At 43.8% G+C, this 23,461-nt stretch overlaps 1 protein-coding gene across 1 annotated transcript in view; it reads right to left on the reverse strand.

The window, feature by feature from the left end:
• The window catches only part of LOC147450562 (uncharacterized), a 39,539-nt gene extending 23,797 nt beyond the window's left edge, over nucleotides 1–15,742 (reverse strand). The window contains exon 1 of the mRNA XM_086520481.1: nucleotides 15,063–15,742. Within this exon, the coding sequence (XP_086376607.1) occupies nucleotides 15,063–15,742 (680 nt within the window). The remainder of the gene's footprint in view (nucleotides 1–15,062) is intronic.
• Between the last annotated feature and the right edge of the window lie 7,719 nt (nucleotides 15,743–23,461).

Here is a 23,461-nt window from a genome sequence, read left to right on the forward strand (position 1 = left end):
CAAATGCTTTAGACCAAACTCGTGCGTCACTCTTCAAACAAATTTGGAGAAGGCGTAACATCTACGCAGGGTCATGAATCTGGTTGCTAATGCAGGCAACCTCCATCTTTTCCAAAAATTCTTCCACATCTTCATCACTTCTTCCATGAAACTCCGGATAAGAGAAAGCCATGGCTAGAGAACCCCTTCAAACACACGTGCAAGAACCCAAAACTTTTCACTACCCAATCCCCAGAAACTTCAATGGAGCTCAGCTTTAGATAAGGACAAACACATGCACATCAAATGAGTTTTCATAGTTGATCATCGGAATTACAACAGGCAAAGGACATTCTAGGATCTCTCTCAATCTTCTTGGCCCAAACATAAAGACTATGCGCTGCTGGAAAAAGATCTTCCTGGACACATGAACATTAATCTGAATTCTTTGAGTTAAATGAAAAGGAGTGAACTGAGGGCCATTTTGATCATCCATTAAAGCCAACCATGAAGCTCCCAAGAAAGCACACCTGTCTTATTCTCTGATTTTGCCAAAATTTCAGCAGCATAACAGCATAAAATGGCTCAAAAGACCAAAAGACCAACCATCATAACTTGGAAAAATTTTGACAGAGTTTCCCCAGAAGTAGAGCAATGAGAACCCAAAATATAGACTGTATCTGTATGCATAAACTGCCAACAATAGAACCCGAGCATCAAATAGGAATCACTAGTACATAGCCTATGGCGAGGTCACAAAAAGGGTGCTCCAGCTACCTGTATCACCGAAAGGATCTCCACATTTGAGAATCCCCCAGCTCAATAAAAACCTCACGCTATCGACCCTCACACGAAGGCTAATGCAAATCGCATATAGTCAAGTCTCAGAAATGACTATCTTCCAGACCAAGTCTCAGAAATGGCTGGGACTGCCAAATACAACCAAGTATGGCTCCACAAATGCGTACAATGGCAGTTTCCACAAGTAACGTACAATTCAGCAGACAATGCGCTCAAATAGGCGCCAAGTGATGCATACCCACAACAACTGCAAGTGACATCACTGTTAGTATATCACTGTACTCCAGCTACCTGTACCTGTACTTGTACCTGTCCCTGTAACCTGTAACCTGTAACCTGTAATCTGTAATCTGCAACCTGCAACCTGTAATCTCGAAGCTCGAAGCTCGAAGCAGAAGGTACTCGAAGAAGATCCTCCGTGGGGGCGCCAAAAGAATGTGAGCGGGATGAAAACACACACAGCGCCTCTATAACGACCCGACACACACTCTTGGGAAGATACACACACACACTATGGGGCACCACTCGGCTTACACAACACACCTGGCCGAGACAGGGAACACACCTTTGGAGTGAGAGGAGAGAGACTATCCACTTGCCCACTCCACACAGACACACACACACACACACACACACCCAAAAAACTCAGCTCAAAAGAGGAGAATTTCTGATGTTTAGATACAAATGAGCTTGGGCCAACACCAATGGGGCAAACAGCTCACACAATATGGGTAAAATAAGCCAGATACAATCACAAACTGGAGCAGAAACTTCGCTCATAGGAGAAACTTACACAGAAAAACAGCAGGAAAAGAGTGAGGAATTTGGCAAAATGGACAGCGCCATCGCGTCCGGAACGGCCCAAAACCCCAGTCTACAATGTCAAAGTGCTCAAATCTGACCTCGGGTGAGCAGTTTACGGCCAAAACAGGCTCCAAAATGAGCAAAAAACACAGCTGCGGCTGTTCCTCCTCTCTTCTCCACGTTTTTTCTGGTCTTTTCTCAGTTTTTTCAGTTCCCACACTTAGCTTTTTTAGTTGGGCACCCTTGGCCTTTTAGATGACCTCAAACGGACCCCGAACAAGCCAAAAACTGACCTCGCAGTGCATAGTTGTCACCTTTTTGCATCATTCGCACACCTGGCACTCAGCTTTTTTCCACTAATGCATCTCGCCACCACGTGAAGTGGCCCCAAAAAGTGGTCCTAATGATGACCTTTCTGCATAACTCTCACAAGAAAACACCCACGTTGTGTTCGTCTTCATCCGCGTGCAAATATTGACCTCGTTCGCCCTCCTGACGCCACTAGATGCCATCTGACGCACCTGCTGACCTCACCTCGTCGGCCCGCGGATAGCTTCCTCGAGAAGTTTTACGCGCTATAAACTCCTCATTATTGTAGAAAAAACATACTGGTACTGGTGATAGTGAAAATCGATGAACTATGTACATGCTGTCCTACCTGTACACATGTGGGCCCCACGTAACCACCTGGCTAAGGAAAATGGGCAATTCTTTATTTGATGCACCATGCATGTGTATGTACATATGCGCAATCCCTTGCTCCAAAAAACTCCTGACAACGAGTTGCAAAGAAGGGGCCGTGAAGTTGCATGAGCTGTTGGAGGTTGGTTTTCAGTGGTTGACATTTGAAGGGCTGAGGGTCAACGCGGGTAGCTTCAAAAAGATCGGCACCACTGGTGTTTGAGAGAAAGGGTTGTTAGAAAGTAATCGAACTGTAGAGAGAGAGAGAGAGAGAGAGAGAGAGAGAGAGAGAGAGAGAGAGAGAGAGAGAGAGAGAGAGAGAGAGAGAGAGAGAGAGAGAGTCTGCTTGCATGACACGGAAAGGTGGGCTAGTGCAGTAGAAGGCGGAGACTGCAACTTCTACTAGCGTCTATATTGCATGATTATATAATATCACTCATTATCTGCAAGTGCCTGCCAACCTAAAAAATGCATCACCCTATGTGGCACTAGGTAGAAGGCTGGGAGGTGATCATGGCATGCAAGCATGCAGGTAGCTGTGAGGAGTGACGAGATCGGGAAAGAAAAACTGTGACAGCTGCTCTTAGCTTTAGTGATGGCGCATGTGAGCCAGCTTGAGGAGGCCGCCAGACGGCTTGGCAAAAATAGCTTGGTTGGTGATGATTCAAGGAAAGTGAACTGCGGCCACCGGTGCACTTTTGAGCAGTTTTTTTGTTTACTGTGCTGGCTATTGGTGTTCCCAAAAAAATAAACTACCGTCGGATGGCCCGTGTTCTCCTAACGGGGCTATTGCTGCCGTTGCCACTGCCGCTACCGCTACTGCTATCCTCAACTTTAACACATTTCCGTTTTGTTTTTATGAACCAGCTCCACTATGCCCCCTCTTATCGTCTTACCACCTGTGTAACTACTCGCATCTTCACCAGTCAGATAATCGCTTGTGCGACACAACTGCTGTCCTTCGACATCGGCATCACCCCCAATACTCATTTTCATTTGAGGCTTTGTGTTAATTAGGATCCCCCCATAATTTATTGAGCATCTTCATTTAATTTACATAATCAATTCCATATATAGTAAGAGCATGGAAAGATTTTCCTCTCTGCACAGCTTGCTTGCTGGAAGTATGATTATAACTCTCAATTTATATAAGATGGATAAAACTTGATGACCCTATTCCATAACATCCCATTGGGGTTAACAGATCTCATAAACTTGCTAAGTAATTAAACTTCAAATCTTTACTTAGCTTTGCATGCGTAGTATCCTGCGGATTGCGTGTCTACTTGTCATGTCGCATGTCTCCTTGTCGCCATGCCCAACAAGGCTTCTCGTCTTCATGTTAGTCACGACGTTCGTGATTACCACTATCATAATCATAATTGAGAGTGTTTTAATATGGTTACTTGCGAATTAATCACAATTAGTCAAGCTAATTGTAATGATAATGATGCATAGAATACACTTATCTTTGCGTATGTAAACTTCTCGGTGTGAGGTTGATTGGAGCGTATCCAAGGCTCTGATACCATTGCTACAAACGGGAGCGTCGTGGGCCCTGCAAAATAGCAAAAACAATATACTACAAGCCATGAAATGAACAAATCTGCATACCTCGAATCACACAATGCATAATCCCAGTTTTACACGAGCAGAGAGAGAAAGAGAGCGTGATAGAATGAGAGAGCACGTGCAGGCGCATCTCCTAGAGCGGAGTGCTACGCTGGCACGACGAGAGAGAAGAGGGAAGAGGAGAGAAGAAGTACACAAACACTGGGTGCAATCTCCCCCCGTGCAAGAGTGACCATTTCCCTCTTGCACGTTGTGAAGGATTGGGGGCCTGGCCTCTACAACACCTCAAACCAACACCAAGAAAAGAGGATGAAGAGTATAGCTCTCTCAAGATAATATGGGCTGATCTTCTCTCATGAATTTTGATAGCCTCACTCACACTCAGCCTCGACTGGCCTCCCTCTACACCGCTACAACTCCCACTACACTCCATTGCACTCAAAGACACCAAGGAAGCAATAAAATCAAGGAAAAAAGTGAGAAAAAAACCATGGAAATCTCTGCACTTTTGACCATAACTCAAAGAGCTTCACTTCTTTTCGAACGCCCTTCCATGTGCTAGTAGGGCTTCCATAGGCGCTCCCATATATACACATAGCTTGACCAAAACCCACTCAAATCAAGCTTAATTTGAAAATACACAAAGTTCAGCAAAAAAAATCAAAAAAGGTGATGGAAAACTTGGGGGAAACCTTGCCCTTTGATATATGTACAACCAAGGCATTGCAGCACATAGTTTACCCTCGACTAGCTGCACCAGAACTAGCTGCACACACCATAGCCACCATACCTCAAAACAAGATGAAGAGAGGTCAATATGCAGAGCTAAGCACCCACTTTCATCAGCCCATTGAGGAGAGACACACTCTCAACTCACCACATCGGGCCCTCGACTAGCAAGACAGGCTGCTATACTCCCAAACGCCTCTATCCCTCGCGACAATCAGGGTTTCTTGCTGCTAGATCTTCCTCTGTCAAATCCCCCACTCACTCACGACCTCAAGCTGATAAAAACTCAGTTTTGTTCATATTTTTCAAGTACTAAGTGACTCTTTCAAGTCTCAACACGTCTATGTACAAAAACAACAAAACTATGTACCCCGCACAACTGGCCCGCATGCGTAGAGACAGCTGGCACACACCGCCTTTGTACACTTTGTACAAGCATGCTTTATTTACATATAAGGGACCCAAAAGCATTAAAAAAACCTTTCCAAAGTCTTTGGGGTGGCTTGCATCATTCCGTAAAAACACGTTGTGGGCGGGATGAAAACACACACAGCGCCTCTATAACGACCCGACACACACTCTTGGGAAGATACACACACACACTATGGGGCACCACTCAGCTTACACAACACACCTGGCCGAGTCAGGGAACACACCTCTGGAGTGAGAGGAGAGAGACTATCCACTTGCCCACTCCACATAGACACACACACACACACACACACACACACCCAAAAAACTCAGCTCAAAAGAGGAGAATTTCTGATGTTTAGATACAATTGAGCTTGGGCCAACACCAATGGGGCAAATAGCTCACACACTATGGGTGAAAGAAGCCAGATACAATCACAAACTGGAGCAGAAACTTCGCTCATAGGAGGAACTTACACAGAAAAACAGCAGGAAAAGAGTGAGGAATTTGGCAAAATGGACAGCGCCATCGCGTCCGGAACGGCCCAAAACCCCAGTCTACAATGTCAAAGTGCTCAAATCCGACCTCGGATGAGCAGTTTACGGCCAAAACAGGCTCCAAAATGGGCAAAAAACACACCTGCGGCTGTTCCTCCTCTCTTCTCCACGTTTTTTCTGGTCTTCTCTCTGTTTTTTCAGTTCCCACACTTAGCCTTATTAGTTGGGCACCCTTGGCCTTTTAGATGACCTCAAACGGACCCCGAACAGGCCAAAAACTGACCTCGCAGTGCATAGTTGTCACCTTTTTGCATCATTCGCACACCTGGCACTCAGCTTTTTTCCAATAATGCATCTCGCCACCACGTGAAGTGGCCCCAAAAAGTGGTCCTAATAATGACCTTTCTGCATAACTCTCACAAGAAAACACCCACGTTGTGTCCGTCCTCATCTGCGTGCAAATATTGACCTCGTTCGCCCTCCTGACGCCACTAGATGCCATCTGACGCACCTGCTGACCTCACGTCGTCGGCCCGCGGATAGCTTCCTCGAGAAGTTTTACGCGCTACCAACTCCTCCTTATTGTAGAAAAACACAATGGTACTAGTAACGATGAAAATCGATGCACTATGTACATGGTGTCCTACCTGTACACATGTGGGCCCCACGTAACCACCTGGCTCTGGAAAATGGGCAATACTTTATTTGATGCACCATGCATGGGTATGTACATATGCGCAATCCCTTGCTCCAAAAAACTCCTGACATAATTTGCCCATCCCCTAGCCTGCTAGATCATTCATGATCAGCAGCAGCAAAGAGAGATATGAGACTCGCCGCATCACAAGTCTCCTCATCCTTCACCAACATTTCTTGCTCCACCGACAACTCATCTTGTTCCACCATCATCAATCTAGCATGATACAATTTAAGACGCAATCCATTTACCCTTGACTTATGTAGAACACCATCCAGGTTAGCCAGCTGATATGTGCCATTTGGAAAACACTCTACTACCTTGAAAGGGCCTTCCCACTTAATTTGAAACTTCTTTTGGAAGGTGTTGTCCAGCTTACTGTTGTAGCGCAAAACCAAGTCATGTTGCTTGATACCCTTACTTTTGACCTTTTCATTTAGCTTTGTCAAAGCCTTATCCTGCCTCTGCCCATAATGCTCCAAAGCGCTCATCCTATCCAACTGGACCTCTTGTAACTGCAAGAGCCTCTCTTTGAATGCATCACTAGCCGGCCCAAGCAACTTCTCTAACATCTTGACTGCAGGCAACTCTACCTCCACAGGCAATAGTGCTTCCTTTCCATACACCAAATGAAATGGAGTAAACCCTGTACCTGTCTTCACCGAAGTACGGTAAGCCCATAATGCACTAGGCAATTCCAAATCCCAATTCTTTCCTTGGTGCTCTGTCACTTTCGAAAGAATCTGTACCAACTCACCATTGAATCTTTCATTCAAGCCATTACACTGCGGGTAATAAGGAGTGGTATGCTGGTGCCTAATCTTCATCTTTGCACATAAAAAATCTAGCAGTTTAGCTCTAAAGCCAGGCCCCTTATCTGAAAGTAACTCCAGTGGCACCCCAAACTTGCAACATATTTCATCATACACAAATTTTGCCACATCCTTTGCAGTGATCTGTTTTACTGCTATAGCCTCTGCCCATCTAGAGAGATAGTCCACTGCCGTCAAAATATAGCTTTTGCCCCTGCTTGTGATAGGTAACGGGCCTATTGCATCAATTCCCCACTTTTTAAACACATCAAACGCCATAATGGTTTTTCGTAGCTCTGGCTTCAACACTCTCTTCCCAAATGCTTGACACCTATTGCAAGACCTACACCAATGGTGAACATCCTTGTGCAAACTAGGCCATACATACCCCTCTTGCAAAATCTTATGCAAGGTGATCTTTAGAGCAAAATGGCCACCACATGCGCCTTCGTGATTCTCTTCCAACACTCTGTAAAGCTCCTCCCGCCAAGGTACACGTCTCAACACGAGATCAGCCCCTTTCATGTATAAGACATCACCAATCAATTTGTACCTGTATGCTCTACGCACAAAGCCATACTTCTTAGACTTCTGAATCTCCTTTGGAATGATTCCTGTTAGCAAAAACTCCTCTTCTTGAGCCAAACTTTCCCGGCCATGATAAAGAGGTAAAGTGGTCCTCAACACAAATAGCTCCCCAATCATGCCTTGAGCTGCTTCATGTGCCTCTCCATTTAGAGCACGTTCAATGTGTCTGATACTCCATGCTTCAAACTTTTTTAACAGGCCTTTAATTCTGAAGCACATTTCCTTCAATGAGGTGTTCTTGCTCTTCCACACACCCAACACTTGCTTCACCACTAACAAGGCATCACCTTTTATGCTCAACCTTCGAACCCCATGCTTCAAACAAATGTGTAATCCGGCTTCCAATGTAGCATATTCAGCCTCATTGTTACTATGAGCATCCAATTTGAACCCTCTCTTGCATACTAGCTTCCCCTCTGGATCATAAAGTGCTATACCCCCTGAAGCTGCATCATGGCTCTTTCTGTATGAACCATCAAAGAACAACACATGTGCATTGCTGATCTGTGGCACTTCTTCAACTACCTTTCTCACCACCTCTTCCTTAACAATAAGGGGATTCTCCTTGTAGGTCAACAAATCAGCTAGGGTAGCCCTTGTACTATCTTCCACTAGAAAAGAGAACTCAAACTCTTGCAGCTCAATTACCCATTTCTTCACCACATTTGACATGTTAATACCATTAATTAACTGTGGCAAAAAGGCATAACTCGTCAAGAAAACAAAAGGCCGTGGTAGCAAGTAATGACGAAATCGTCGACAAGCAAATATTACACTAGCCATCACTAGCTCTACTTCCGATAACTTTCTCTCCGCTACCAACTTCACTCGGCTTGCACAATACACTGGCCTCATATAATGGCTGCCCTTCCCCTTTTGCAATAGCATGGCTCCAATGGCATCATCCCCTACTGATGGATTTACATAAAAAACTTTCTCCCAATCAGGAGCCTGCATGGCTGACAACCCCCCTAACACCTCTTTCACCTCTTGAAACACTTCTTCACACTTGTCATCCCATTGCAATGGATCATGCTTTGCCACTTGCTGTAATGGATAAAGAAGCTGCGAAGACAATGGAATAAACCGTGCCATGTACTTCACTTTGTGTATAAAGGTTGCCAATTGCTTCGTACTCATAGGTGATGGAAGAAGAATAATAGACTTCACCTTATCTGGATCAGCCTCAATGCCATTTTCTGACACCATATGGCCCAATAACTTCACCCTTGGCTGTGCTAGATGACATTTCTTTGGATTTAGTTGTCCTCCACATTCATCATATCGAGCCAATACCATCTGCAACTTCTCATGATGCTCAGCCCTACTGCTATAGACACAGAAGTCGTCCATAAAAGCCTTAACACAACTACCAATGAATGGTTCCAGCACCCAATTTGCTCTTTCTTGATAGAAAGATGGTCCATTTGACAACCCAAACGGCAACACTGTGTAGCAATAGCAGCCCCATGGCGTAATAAATGTTGTTTTTGTGCGGTCTTTAAGAGCAATCTTCAATTGAAAATAGCCTGAAAAACCATCACACACACTGTACCTCTCATAACCTGCCACTGAATCCAAGATCTGATCGATGAATGGAAGAGGATATGGGTTCTTCTTTGTGGCTGCGTTTAAGGGCTTAAAATCTACACAAATCCTCCACTTCCCATCCTTCTTTGGACTGACTACTACTGGACTCACCCATTCTGTGGTCTCCACAGGGACTATGAACCCTGCCTTCAATAACTTGTCCACCTCTTCCCGCAAGGCTTCCATTTGCTCTTGACCCATCCTTCTTAGCCTTTGCCGCACTGGCTTAGAACCTTCTTTCAGCTCTATATGCATCTCTTCACCCTTGAACCCTCTGATCTCTTCGTATGAAGTAATGAACAACTCAGGAAAACTAGCCAGCATATGCAAAAATATATCCTTCTCCATAGCTGAGAGGTCTCCACTAATCATTTGCGTCATTAATTCCTGCTTTTTTGACAACTCAACCTTGGTTTGCATCAGCCCTTCAATCACTTCATAAGGTCCTTCACTTTCATCTTCAACTTCATTCGCAAATGCGACTAAACCACACTCCTGGATTTCTTTATCCATCAAAAGAAATGCAACATCAACATCCTCATCACTGCTGGTAGTGCTATCACTGTCCTCATCTGTCACCGTGGAAGAGTCTTCATCACTAGACTCATCCTCATCTTCATAAAGCTCCTCTAATCGTTTCCTTGTGTCCATATTATAAAGCTTCTTGGTACCTGTCTTTCCATAGAGGCTAATTGTACCATGTCGCCAATCTTGAACAGCTCCCACTGCACGTAACCATGGTCTGCCCAGTATAATAGGATATGCTCCCAACCCTGCTGGCATCACATGAAAATCAACCACTGCCTTTGCATCATATGCCTCCACTTCTAAGCTCTTTACAACACCCAAGCATTTTACTTTTTGATGGTTTGCCAATCTGATCCGAAAACCTGACACCCCAGCCACTGTGAGACCCATCTTCTCAACGCATGAGTGTGTTATGACGCATATTTGGGCTCCGCCATCCACATAACCTTGTCCCAAATTTTTCCTTTTATGCCACACATCTACTATTGGACAAATGTCTGGTAGCTCGTCCATTGCCAACACCTTCACTTAACCTCTCTCTGGCTCTTTCTCCATTGGGTTAACCATCCTCTTCCACTGTCGCTTTAGCTTAGGCACCATCTCTATAAGCTGCCCAAAAGTAACATCTGCCTTCCTGCTCGTCAGATCCTCCTTCAAGTCATAGCTTAATTGCCCATCCCCTAGTGGAAAATCTGAAACATGAAACTTTCGACGAGCTCTCCTTTTCCTCTTGGCCTTGACATCCTCGCCTTCATGGCTCTTTCCTTTCTTCTTACTAGGACCTGGGGCACTTCTTCCTTCCTTTTCCTCTGTGGTCCTCTTCCCAATAGGCATCACTAATGTATCCTCTAGCTTTGATGCCTTCTCCAAGGTGACTACACTTAGCACTTTTGTCTTCCCTTTTTCCTCCTGGGTCAGTCCACTGGTTCCTTCGTCTCCCTTAATTTCGATGCCATAATCATTTGACCTAGTTAGCACCTGTCTTGGCAATGGATACATGTCTCCCCCCATCCTTGGTGGCTTATCACATTGCGGGCTGATGTGACCCAACTCTCCACAATTATAACATGTGGGCGTCTGCCTCCAAAACCTACTATTACTTTGTCCAACACCATTCCTAGGTCTTTCTTCACCTCCTGGCTGATTTGCAAACCGCCCTCGACCTCGATTATTTCCCACTTGACCTAGCATGTTTAGGCTGAGATTCTTCATCAGATCAACCACTTGCCTCATGTCTTGCCTTAGGCCATCATCTTGCACTGCTGTAGTGACCACTGCTGGCATAACCTGAGTAGTAACAGGAACCACTGGTTCATGATGAACCCCTGACATGCGCCCTTGTAAAGACTCTATAGGCTGAAATTCAGACCTCATTGGCAAAGACTCCACCCCTAACTGGCTCATTTTCCTCAGCTTCCACTCTTTGTTCCTTGCTACCTCTAGTGCATCTTCATATGTCCTAGGATTCTTTAGCTCCACTCTCCAACGTATATTCTCCCAAAGACCAGCCAAGAACCTGTCCTTCTTCATCATGTCAGGCGGGGGTACCTGTGGTGCTAAAGCCTTGCACATTCGCTCCCATGCCAATGAAAACTTACGTGTGTACGCATCTACTGACTCACCTTCCTTTTGCACCAAAGCCTGTACTTCTTGCCACACCTTGTCAGGATCTTCTATCTTCACAAACTCCACTTCCAACCCATGTCGTAGATTGTCCCAACTCAATCTTATAGGTGGATCAGCCATACGCAACTCCTCTTCAAATGCTTTGGACCAAGCTCGTGCATCACTCTTCAAACAAATTTGGAGAAGGCGTAACATTTGCGTAGGGTCATGAATCTGGTTGCTAATGCAGGCAACCTCCATCTTTTCCAAAAATTCTTCCACATCTTCATCACTTCTTCCATGAAACTCGGGATAAGAGAAAGCCATGGCTACCCAAGTTACTATGCTTTGAGAACCTCTTTGAGCACACGTGCAAGAACCCAAAACTTTTGACTACCCAATCCCCAGAAACTTCAATGGAGCTCAACTTTAGATAAGTACAAACACATGCACATCAAATGAGTTTTCATAGTTAATCATCGGAATGACAACAGGCAAAGGACATTCCAGGATCTCTCTCAATCTTCTTGGCCCAAACATAAAGACTATGCGCTGCTGGAAAAAGATCTTCCTGGACACATGAACATTAATCTGAATTCTTTGCGTTAAATGAAAAGGAGTGAACTGAGGGCCATTTTGATCATCCATTAAAGCCAACCATGAAGCTCCCAAGAAGGCACACCTGACTCAACCTCTGATTTTGCCAAAATTTCAGCAGCATAACAGCATAAATGGCTCAAAATACCAAAAAACCAGCCATCATAACTTGGGAAAATTTCGACAGAGTTTCCTCAGAAGTAGAGCAGTAGGAACCCAAAATATAGACTGTCTATGTATGCATAAACTGTCAACAATAGAACCCGAGCATCAAGTAGGACTCACTAGTACATAGCCTATGGCGAGGTCACGAAAAGGGTGCTCCAGCTACCTGTATCACCGAAAGGATCTCCACATTTGAGAATCCCCCAGCTCAATAAAAACCTCACGCTATCGACCCTCACACGAAAGCTAATGCAAATCGCGTATAGTCAAGTCTCAGAAATGACTATCTTCCAGACCAAGTCTCAGAAATGGCTGGGACTGCCAAATAAAACCATATATGGCTCCACAAAGGCGTACAATGGCAGTTTCCACAAGTAACGTACAATCCAACAGACAATGCGCTCAAATAGGCGCCAAGTGATGCATTCCCACAACAACTGCAAGTGACATCACTGCTAGTATATCACTGTACTCCAGCTACCTGTACCTGTGTGAATCACCTGTACTTGTACCTGTACCTGTAACCGTAACCTGTAACCTGTAACCTGTAACCTGTAATCCCGAAGCTCGAAGCTCGAAGCTCGAAGCAGAAGGTACTCGAAGAAGATCCTCAGTGGGGGCACCAAAAGAATGTGGGCGGGATGAAAACACACACAGCGCCTCTATAACGACCCGACACACACTCTTGGGAAGATACACACACACACTATGGGGCACCACTCAGCTTACACAACACACCTGGCCGAGTCAGGGAACACACCTCTGGAGTGAGAGGAGAGAGACTATCCACTTGCCCACTCCACACAGACACACACACACACACACACACACACCCAAAAAACTCAGCTCAAAAGAGGAGAATTTCTGATGTTTAGATACAATTGAGCTTGGGCCAACACCAATGGGGCAAATAGCTCACACACTATGGGTGAAAGAAGCCAGATACAATCACAAACTGGAGCAGAAACTTCGCTCATAGGAGGAACTTACACAGAAAAACAGCAGGAAAAGAGTGAGGAATTTGGCAAAATGGACAGCGCCATCGCGTCCGGAACGGCCCAAAACCCCAGTCTACAATGTCAAAGTGCTCAAATCCGACCTCGGATGAGCAGTTTACGGCCAAAACAGGCTCCAAAATGGGCAAAAAACACACCTGCGGCTGTTCCTCCTCTCTTCTCCACGTTTTTTTCTGGTCTTCTCTCTGTTTTTTCAGTTCCCACACTTAGCCTTATTAGTTGGGCACCCTTGGCCTTTTAGATGACCTCAAACGGACCCCGAACAGGCCAAAAACTGACCTCGCAGTGCATAGTTGTCACCTTTTTGCATCATTCGCACACCTGGCACTCAGCTTTTTTCCAATAATGCATCTCGCCACCACGTGAAGTGGCCCCAAAAAGTGGTCCTAATAATGACCTTTCTGCATAACTCTCACAAGAAAACACCCACGTTGTGTCCGTCCTCATCTGCGTGCAAATATTGACCTCGTTCGCCCTCCTGACGCCACTAGATGCCATCTGACGCACCTGCTGACCTCACGTCGTCGGCCCGCGGATAGCTTCCTCGAGAAGTTTTACGCGCTACCAACTCCTCCTTATTGTAGAAAAACACAATGGTACTAGTAACGATGAAAATCGATGCACTATGTACATGGTGTCCTACCTGTACACATGTGGGCCCCACGTAACCACCTGGCTCTGGAAAATGGGCAATACTTTATTTGATGCACCATGCATGGGTATGTACATATGCGCAATCCCTTGCTCCAAAAAACTCCTGACAACGTCACATATTGCCCCCCCAACAAGCATGGAACACTTTCAAGTGTTTCATGTACATTTCTTGCTTCATCACATGATTCTGGTCACATAAGGCCTGATTCGGATCCCATTGACTCTTGCCTTATGCATCTTTCCATCCAAGTCCTTGAGCTGATAGCTTCCATTATCATACACCTTATGCACCACAAAAGGACCTTCCCACTTTGCCTTGAACTTTGTTTGAAAGGTATTGTCCAAAGCACTATTATACCTCATAACCAACATGACTTCACATAGCCCTTTTTCCTTTATCTTTTCATTGAATACATCAGGCCTTCTTCTTCCCAAGTCTTCATAGTATCTAATGGCACTTTCTCTATCCAACAAGAGGCTATGCATAGATGCTAGTCTCTCTTTTACATGCTCCTCCTCAACCAAACTATGCTTCAAAATGAACTCCAATGAAGGAAGCATCACATGAATCGGCATAACACACTCTTCTCCATATACCAAATGAAATGGAGTGAAGCCCGTGGATGATTTTTGAGTCACTCTACATGCCCACAATGCCCTCTCCAAATACATATCCCAATCTTTTGGATGTTCTTCCACAAGCTTGAACAATATCTTCTGTAAAACTCCATTGAATGCCTCCACCAACCTGTTGCATTGTGGATGATAAGGAGTAGCATACCTATGTTTGATCTCCAATTTCTCCACCAATTCAGTGATAAGATCATTCCTAAACTCTTTCCCTTGATCACTTACAAGCTCCAACGGCACTCCAAATCTAGAACATATGCAATAAAAAATAAAGCTGCATACATCTTTGCTTGTAGCCCCTCTACTAGCCTTTGCTTCTGGCCATCTTGTCATATAATCCACTGCACTAAGTATGTAGTGCTTCCCACCCTAGTGCCTGGAAGAGGACCAATTACATCCACACCCCACTTCTCAAAAGGTCCATAGCTTACAATGTGTCTCAAAGGCTCAGGCATCAGCTTTCTCTTTTGATATATTTGGCACTAGTGACAGCTTCTACACCAATGCACAACATCCCTATTCATACTTGGCCACATAAGTTGAGCATTCAATACTTTCCTTCTTGTAATTTCCACTCCAAAATGGCCTCCACATCCTTCCTCATGACATGCTTTTAAGCAATCAAAAACTTCATCATGGTAGAGAACTCTTCTCATGACACCATCAGCCCCCTTGTGATACATTTGCTCTCCAATCAAGACATACCTCATATCTCTTCGTGTGATTGCATGCCTTTGTTGAGAAGTCAATCCCTTTCTTGCAAAACCCGTTTGCAACACATGTTCTTCCTCATGAAGGGATTCCCTTCCAAGATACCTTGGCTCTCTAATTATCACTGCATGCACATCCTTTGTGAACACATGTTTCGCCAACTCATGAGCCCTTACATTCATATTTCGTGGTACATGCCATATTTGAAAGGAAGTAAAAGACTTTAACAACTTCCTCACTTTGAAAAACCAGCCCTTCATGCCTTCTTGATTTACCTTCCAGGTACCTTGAACTTGCCGCACAATCAACATAGAATCACCTTTGATTAAAAGCCTCCTTACATGTCTTTTGACACATTCTTCCAGGCCCAAATAGAGGCTTGCATACTCAGCCTCATTATTACTCTTTACATCCACTTCTTGGCTTCCAAACCAGCACTCAATGCCATTTTTATCCACAAATATATAACCAATAGTGCCCTTATTAATGCTCCTCTTGAAAACCACGTCAAAGTATAAGGTACCCTCTACATCCTGAAGCTCCGCATGTATAGTTGGGCTTGGTGCTATCTTCTTTTCCAAATCTTTCTTCAACTCACTCCTTGCATGAATCTCTTTAAAAGTGAGCATATCCGCCATATTTGCTCTCACACTATCCTCCTTAGTAAAGCTCATGTCAAATTGTTGCAAGCTAAGTATCCACTTTTGCAATTTAGGACTATCCCCAGGATACCTTAGTGCATGAGGCAATAAACTACATGATGTTAACACCACAAAAGGCTTACAAATAAGATAAGATTTCAGCCTTTTTGTTGCATATACCAATGCCAAAACCAATTGCTCGATCTCATGCCAAGATTTTTGTGCATCATTCTTCACTTTGCTTATGTAGTAAACCGGCCTCATATAAGATTTCTTTTTTCCTTTTTGCATTAATACTGCACCAATAGCATGCTCACCCACGCTCAAGCTCAAATAAAACATTTCATCCCAAAAAGGAGGCATCATCAAAGGTAATGTAGATAGCTTTTCCTTGACGTCCTCAAAAGCTGTTTGCTCATGCTCCGTCCAAAGGAAAGGGTCTTTTTGTGTTGCTTCTTGCAAAGGGTGTACATATTCAGCAAGCATACAAAAAGACCTTGACAAGTACCTTAGCTTTTGTACAAAACTCATCAATTCCTTTGTACTTTTAGGACTCTCCATCATAAGCAAACATTCCACTTTTGCAGGATCTGGAGCTATCCCATTCTCACTTACCTCATGGCCAAGAAGTATCACTCTAGCTCTTGCAATTTTACATTTCAAAGGATTGAGTTGACCCCCATCATCATCAATCCTTTTAAACACCATATCAAGATTTTTCACATGAAGCATTCTATCACTGTAAACACAAAAATCATCCATAAAGACTTTTACAAAGCTTCCAAGGTAAGGCCCCAATACTTTGTCCATCCAACTTTGGAAGCTCGCATAAGAATTCATCAAGCCAAAGGGCATCACCCTATATCAAAACACTCCCCATGGGGTCAAAAAGCTGGTCTTCTTTTGATCTTCATATGCAATACCAATTTGAAAATACCCACTGAACCCATCACATACCGAATATCTCTCATGACCTGCAACAGTGTCCAAAATCTCATCCTGAAAGGGAAGGGGATAGTGATGCCGCTTTGTTGCCGCATTCAATGGCTTATAGTCCACACATATTCTCCATTTATTTCCCTTTTTTGGGATTATAACCAAAGGGGAAACCCATTCTGCATCATCCACAAGGTAGATAAAACCAGCTTGCAAAAGCTTACTCACCTCTATCTCCAACACCTTTCGTTGAATGGTGCCCAATCTCCTTAGCTTTTGAGCAACAGGCTTTGCACCTTCTTTAAGCTTTATTTCGTGAACAACACTCTTTGTTCCCCTCATTTGAGCATAATCTTTGGCAAAAAACTTGGGATACTTATCAAACAATGCGTCATATGCTTCTCTCTCACGACTAGTCAGGTCACTTGCAAGCATATCCATTAATTTAGCTTTTGGTACATTCGGCTCATGATCAGCCCCATGGTCATTTTCTGATCTCATAGCATCCCCTTTATCACAATTTTCATCATATACATGTATCCCACAAAGATCTACATCAAGATCAAGAAGACTTTGATCATAAACCTCATCGTCAGTACGTGTAGAGGATGCACTAGAAGAACTGTCACACATGTCATAAGTGGATGGCGATAAATTTTGATGCATAGCTAGTTCATCATCAATTTCCAGCACCTTACATGTTTTCATATCATATCTAATCCTCTTCTCTTTAGGCCTGTCCACAAAGAGGTCAATACATCCCCTGTACCAGTCCTGCCGTGACCTCATAGCAATCAACCAAGGTCTACCCAATATAATTGGATATGCCCCAAGCTTTGCAGGCATCACATGAATGTCCATGACAGCCCTTTGACCCAAAACATTAAGCTCCAAGTCATGAATAACTCCCAAGCATTTCACTCTACTACTATTTGCCATCTTCACACTGAACAAGGATTTGCATGTGAGCTGCAATCCCAATTGCTGCATTGTTTCCTCTGTCATAACGCACACTTGGGCTCCACCATCCTTGTACGCCTTATTCACTCTCCTTCCATGTATCCAAGCATCAACCACAGGCAAAACATCAGTAACTTTATGAAGCTGCACTACATGTGCATCGCGTGTCTTTACCTTCACCCTTCTAACACTAGCTAGTTTATGCCAGTGCCTTCTCATACTTGAGCTTAAATGCAAGAGTTGCCCATATGATATGTCGGCACTCTTGTTATTCAAGTCTTCTAAGAGATTGTATGCTGATTGAACCTTCCCAAGATGAAAATCATCCATGCCTATCTTCCTTCTTCTTGCCCTTACCTTTGCCTGCTTACTACTTTCAGCCTCTTCCATAGGTGCCTTGCCTTTATCTACATCTCTCCTTGGCTTTGTCCTTGCTCTTTCCTCTTTGAAAAGGCCTTCACTCCCTGATTTTTGTGCCCTTGTTCTCTTATTTGCAAAGACATCAACCTCATCATCTTCATCTCCCTCCTCAACTGCCTCCAAAATTCCTACGTTAAATTGCGGAGGTGCTTGAGCTTGATTTTGTCCCTGTTGTTGTGCAAGTCCTTGACCTTGGAGAGGTTGCACATTTCCATTTACATTGCCTTCATTACCTATTTGTCTTTGTATGATAGGATATATACCTCTTGGCTCTCTCCTTGGTTGATTGCAATTGGGCGATATATGCCCTCTCTCCCCACAATTGTAACACATCACATTATCACCTCTATTCCTTTGAGGTCGTTCTCCTTGAGGTCTTTTTACTTGTTGTTGGATAGCTTTCATAGCAAGGTTGAGGTTTCCTATTTGCTCTGTCAATCTTTGAATGTCTTGGTGAAAGGATTCCTGTCCTCTATTGTCCACTCTTGGAGCTTCTACATGGATTTCCCTTTCAACATGCATATCCAAAGGCAAAGGCTCGACCACATTATTTGTTGATACATAACCATACCTTTGATGTACATTTGCTTCTCTTTCCCTATTTGCCATTTCATGCCTTCTCACCTTCTTTCTCCATTGCTCTCTAGCAACCTTTATTGCCTCATTGTAGGTCCCTGGGTCCTTGAGCTCCACCTTGTCTCTAATGCTTTGATGTAAGACAACCACAAACCTATCTTTCTTCAAGAAATCAGGGGGTATTTGATTCTCTTCAAGTCCCTTTATGATCTTTCTCCAACAAGCTTCAAACCTGTTTATGTGCACATTGATGTCTTCATGTTCTCCTTGTTGCAGCTTGCTTAGCTCTCTCCACAAATACTCAGGATCATCCTCCTTCTCAAACTCTTCTCTCAAGGCATGAGAAAGAAGATTCCAATCTCCCTTTACACCACCTTCAAGCCTATCTTCATACCATTCACGTGCTTCACCTTCAAGTAGCAAAATCACCAAACATACCTTGAATGCACCATCGTCCCTATTGCTCTTCAATGCAATCAATTCGATCCTTCGGATGAACTTGTCCACATCTTCTCCTTTCCCACCCTTGAATACTTCATACCCATCTCCCGCCATAGGCCTTGAGTTGATCTTCAAATGGATGCCAATCTGTAGATCAAAACCCTGTTAGAAGGATTCTCTTCTCCTCCGTGGGGGCACCAGTTTATGTGAAGGATTGGGGGGCTGGCCTCTACAACACCTCAAACCAACACCAAGAAAAGAGGATGAAGAGTATAGCTCTCTCAAGATAATATGGGCTGATCTTCTCTCATGAATTTTGATAGCCTCACTCACACTCAGCCTCGACTAGCCTCCCTCTACACCGCTACAACTCCCACTACACTCCATTGCACTCAAAGACACCAAGGAAGCAATAAAATCAAGGAAAACAGTGAGAAAAAAACCATGGAAATCTCTGCACTTTTGACCATAACTCAAAGAGCTCCACTTCTTTTCGAACGCCCTTCCATGTGCTAGTAGGGCTTCCATAGGCGCTCCCATATATACACATAGCTTGACCAAAACCCACTCAAATCAAGCTTAATTTGAAAATACACAAAGTTCAGCAAAAAAAATCAAAAAAGGTGATGGAAAACTTGGGGGAAACTTTGCCCTTTGATATATGTACAAGCAAGGCATTGCAACACATAGTTTACCCTCGACTAGGTGCACCACAAGGAGCTGCACACACCATAGCCAATACCTCAAAACAAGATGAAGAGAGGTCAATATGCAGAGCTAAGCACCCACTTTCATCAGCCCATTGAGGAGAGACACACTCTCAACTCACCACATCGGGCCCTCGACTAGCAAGACAGGCTGCTCTACTCCCAAACGCCTCTATCCCTCGCGGCAATCAGGGTTTCTTGCTGCTAGATCTTCCTCTGTCAAATCCCCCACTCACTCACGACCTCAAGCTGATAAAAACTCAGTTTTTTTCATATTTTTCAAGTACTAAGTGACTCTTTCAAGTCTCAACATGTCTATGTACAAAAACAGCAAAACTATGCACCCCGCACAACTGGCCCGCATACGTAGAGACAACTGGCACACACCGCCTTTGTACACTTTGTACAAGCATGCTTTATTTACATATAAGGGACCCAAAAGCATTAAAAAACCCTTTCCAAAGTCTTTGGGGTGGCTTGCATCATTCCGTAAAAACACGTCACAACGTATTTGTTTTATAGATTTCTTGAATGGTCAAATGTGAGTACAAACTGGCCGGCCGGTCATAAATGGCCAAAGCTCATAAAAGAGCACTTGAATAATAACATGTACATATAATATCCTTTTGCAATAGCCTAGCTCGGTCAAGCCTTTTCCACGTGTCAGCTGCAATAAATAGTAAAATGTCAATTCCATAACAGGACCTTGGTTGAGAGCTGTTGGTGTCATGCAAGATTGGAGCAAGGGCACAATCGGTGTGCATGGCAAGAAGGGTGAAAATAAAGTGTTTGATATGACTACCAAACAACCTATGGCACTTGAAGATGTGAGTGATAATGATGAGTCCGAAACTACCAGTTATGATAGTTTTGAAAACTTAGAAAGTAGCACTACTTTGAGTTCCAGTGATGAGGGTGAAGTGTCATTCTTGTTTTTGGACGAAGAACATAAAGAAATTAGTGAAGTGTTGCAAATATCAGGGAATATAAATGCTTCAAGCCGTTTAGAGCAACTTGAATAGTTGATGCAACCTAAACAGGAAGTGCCAGTGAAGAAAGAATTGATTCAAAATATGCTGAGTACTGATTTGACACAAGGAGTACTTAGCAATGTTGGACAGGTTTCCAAATATTTTCATTACCTCATATCAAGAAATAAGGGGTTTTGTTGGGGATCTTGTGAAGATCGAGCTTGTTGAAGGGGCAAAGCCAATACGACAAAAATTAAGAACGATGGGTAAGGAATATATGAATTCTTAAAAGGAAGAAGTGGATAAGCTTTTGGATGCAGGGTTCATTGTGCCAGTGGATAATGTTGAATGGGTGAAACCTGTAGTAGTCTCCCCAAAGAAAGATGGGCATTGGAGAGTTTGTGTTGATTACAAGCCACTAAATGCGGTGACCAAGAAAGATCCTTACCCTTTGCCTTTTATTGATCAATTGCTAAATGCAGTAGCTGGTTTTGAAAGATATAGTGTCTGTGATGGGTATTCAGGATACTTTCAACTTATTCTTGCTCCTGAAGACCGGAAAAAGACTACTTTTATCACGCCATGGGGTTGTTTCTGCTTTTGTTGCCTTCCTTTTGGGTTGACAAATGGGCAAGGAGCCTTTGAAAGAAAAGTAGTCCTTACCAAGTTCCTTGGGAAGTTTGTCAAAGGGTTCATCGATGATTTTTGTGTATACAGTTCAAGGAAAGAGCATGTTCAAAAGCTTGAAATGAATTTTTCAAGGTATGATGAATGCGGAGGTCAGCTAAACCCTAAAAAATTTCATTTGGCACAGCCACCGGTGAAGCTTCTCGGGCATGTTATTTCAAAAAATGGGATTGAAGCAGACCCATAGAAAGTGGAGGCTTTGCTGTTACTGTCATCCCCTAAAGATACCAGAAAATTGGCCACTTTCATACAGAAAGTTAAATATTTGTCTCGCTTCATACCTTTGGCATCATTACTATTGTATCCATTGCAGCAAACAATCAAGAATGACCCCTTGAAATGGTCTTGTGACTGTGATGAGTACGTTACCTATTATGTAAGCTCCTGACTGGGAAAAGGAGTTTTACGTTGTTGGGCGCATTTCTGACACCCCGTTTTTTGTAAATTTGTACATACGGACATGACGCCCGATGTCAAAAGGGCATGTGGGCTTTCTTTTTGTGGGGTTTTTAGCTTGCTTTAGCAAGCACATGTACATGCACTGCAAGTCGCTAGTCTAGTGACAGCTGTCGGGCTACTGTAAGTGCCCGTGAGTGAGTTTTTTGAAGTGAGCCTTGTATATAACTTAAACTTATGTACAAACTAAAAAAATTTCAGCCAAAGATAAAAAATTGGCAGGTTTTAGCTCGTTCCGTCTCCTTGGTGCTTTTGGATGCAGTTTTTTGCCCCGACTAGCCTTCTCTACATGTAGTCGTGCTGGGACAGCTCTCTGTTCGCGTCAATTTTGCTCATGGGGGAGTATGGAATCAATTTTAGTCATCTTCAGCTTTCTCGCCAGTCATTTTTAAAGCTTTCTCTCAAGCTTTAAAGTGCCCCAATTGGAGTTGTGCTCATCAGATTACGACTAGTTCTCTGCAGGGTTATGGCTATGGCAACCTAGTGGCAAATTGTGTGTAGACAGATTCGGAGGGCATGTATCTATGAATTGTGGAATTGATGTTGAAGTTGTGGGTTTGTGATGTTTGATTGTGAAAGGAGAGGCTCTTGTCTTCATATGCATTGGTCGGCGTGTGCTGTAAATCCATGCTTTGGCAGGGTTTTGCTCCTATGTGACATTGTCTCTTGGGTGGGCGACAACTAGTAAATTCCCAAGGGTCTACTCCTATTGGACTTGTGGTGTTTCAGAAGGATTTGACAAAGCTTTTTGTGTCTTGTAGTTCTCTTTCAACGCTCTTGGGTGACATCACTATAGAGGTGTTTCAGTTTGCTTGTTCCCCAACAGTGTTTTGGTGCCCGCCACCGAGGAATCGCTTCAAGTTACCTTCAGTTTACAGGTTTTTAAGACATGGCGTTTAATTTTCCGGAGTTTAGTGGGAAATCAAATGAAAGTTCCAAAGCTTTCATTGAGAGAATGGAGTTTGCTTGCCTTCTTGCTGACAAGCAAGACCCAACATTGGTGCTACGAATCTTCTACTTCTGTTTGAAGGGAGATGCTAGGGAATGGTTGGAAGGCTACGAAAAGGATCTACAATCAGCCCAACCTCCTCAAGTTATGACTTATGAAATGGTAAGGCATGCTTTTCTTACACACTTTCAACAGGTGGAAGACCCACAAAAGGTATGGCAGTCTATTCAAGGCTTAGTACAAGATGAAGGCCAAACCATAGAAGACTTTGTCAAGGCATTCAATGCGTTATGGGCAAAGTGGTGTACATCTTTGGGGGCTGAAATTCCTCCAGCCATGTTGAAGAAGGACAGGTTTCTTGCAAGCTTGAAGAGTAACCTACGCTTGAAGGTAGAGCTTAAGCAGCCAAGGACCTTTGAGGAGGCAGTTGAAATTGCAAAGAATAAAGAGTGGAAAGCAGAGCGTCTTCATCAACTTGGAATCAATGTGGAGCCAAATCTTGAAGTGAAAGCGGTAGAGCAACCAAGGGTCCTCATCAGGGAGCCAAGTTATGATCAACAAGCTTCTCATGATGTGAATTCCTTTCGCAAGGAGATGCAAGAGGTGGATGTATTTGATGTTAAAGTGCTGGTCAATTGCCATGTTATGC

This window comes from Adiantum capillus-veneris, chromosome 9, assembly GCF_014529385.1.
Source record: "Adiantum capillus-veneris isolate H3 chromosome 9, ASM1452938v2, whole genome shotgun sequence".
Taxonomy (NCBI): Eukaryota; Viridiplantae; Streptophyta; class Polypodiopsida; order Polypodiales; family Pteridaceae; genus Adiantum; species Adiantum capillus-veneris.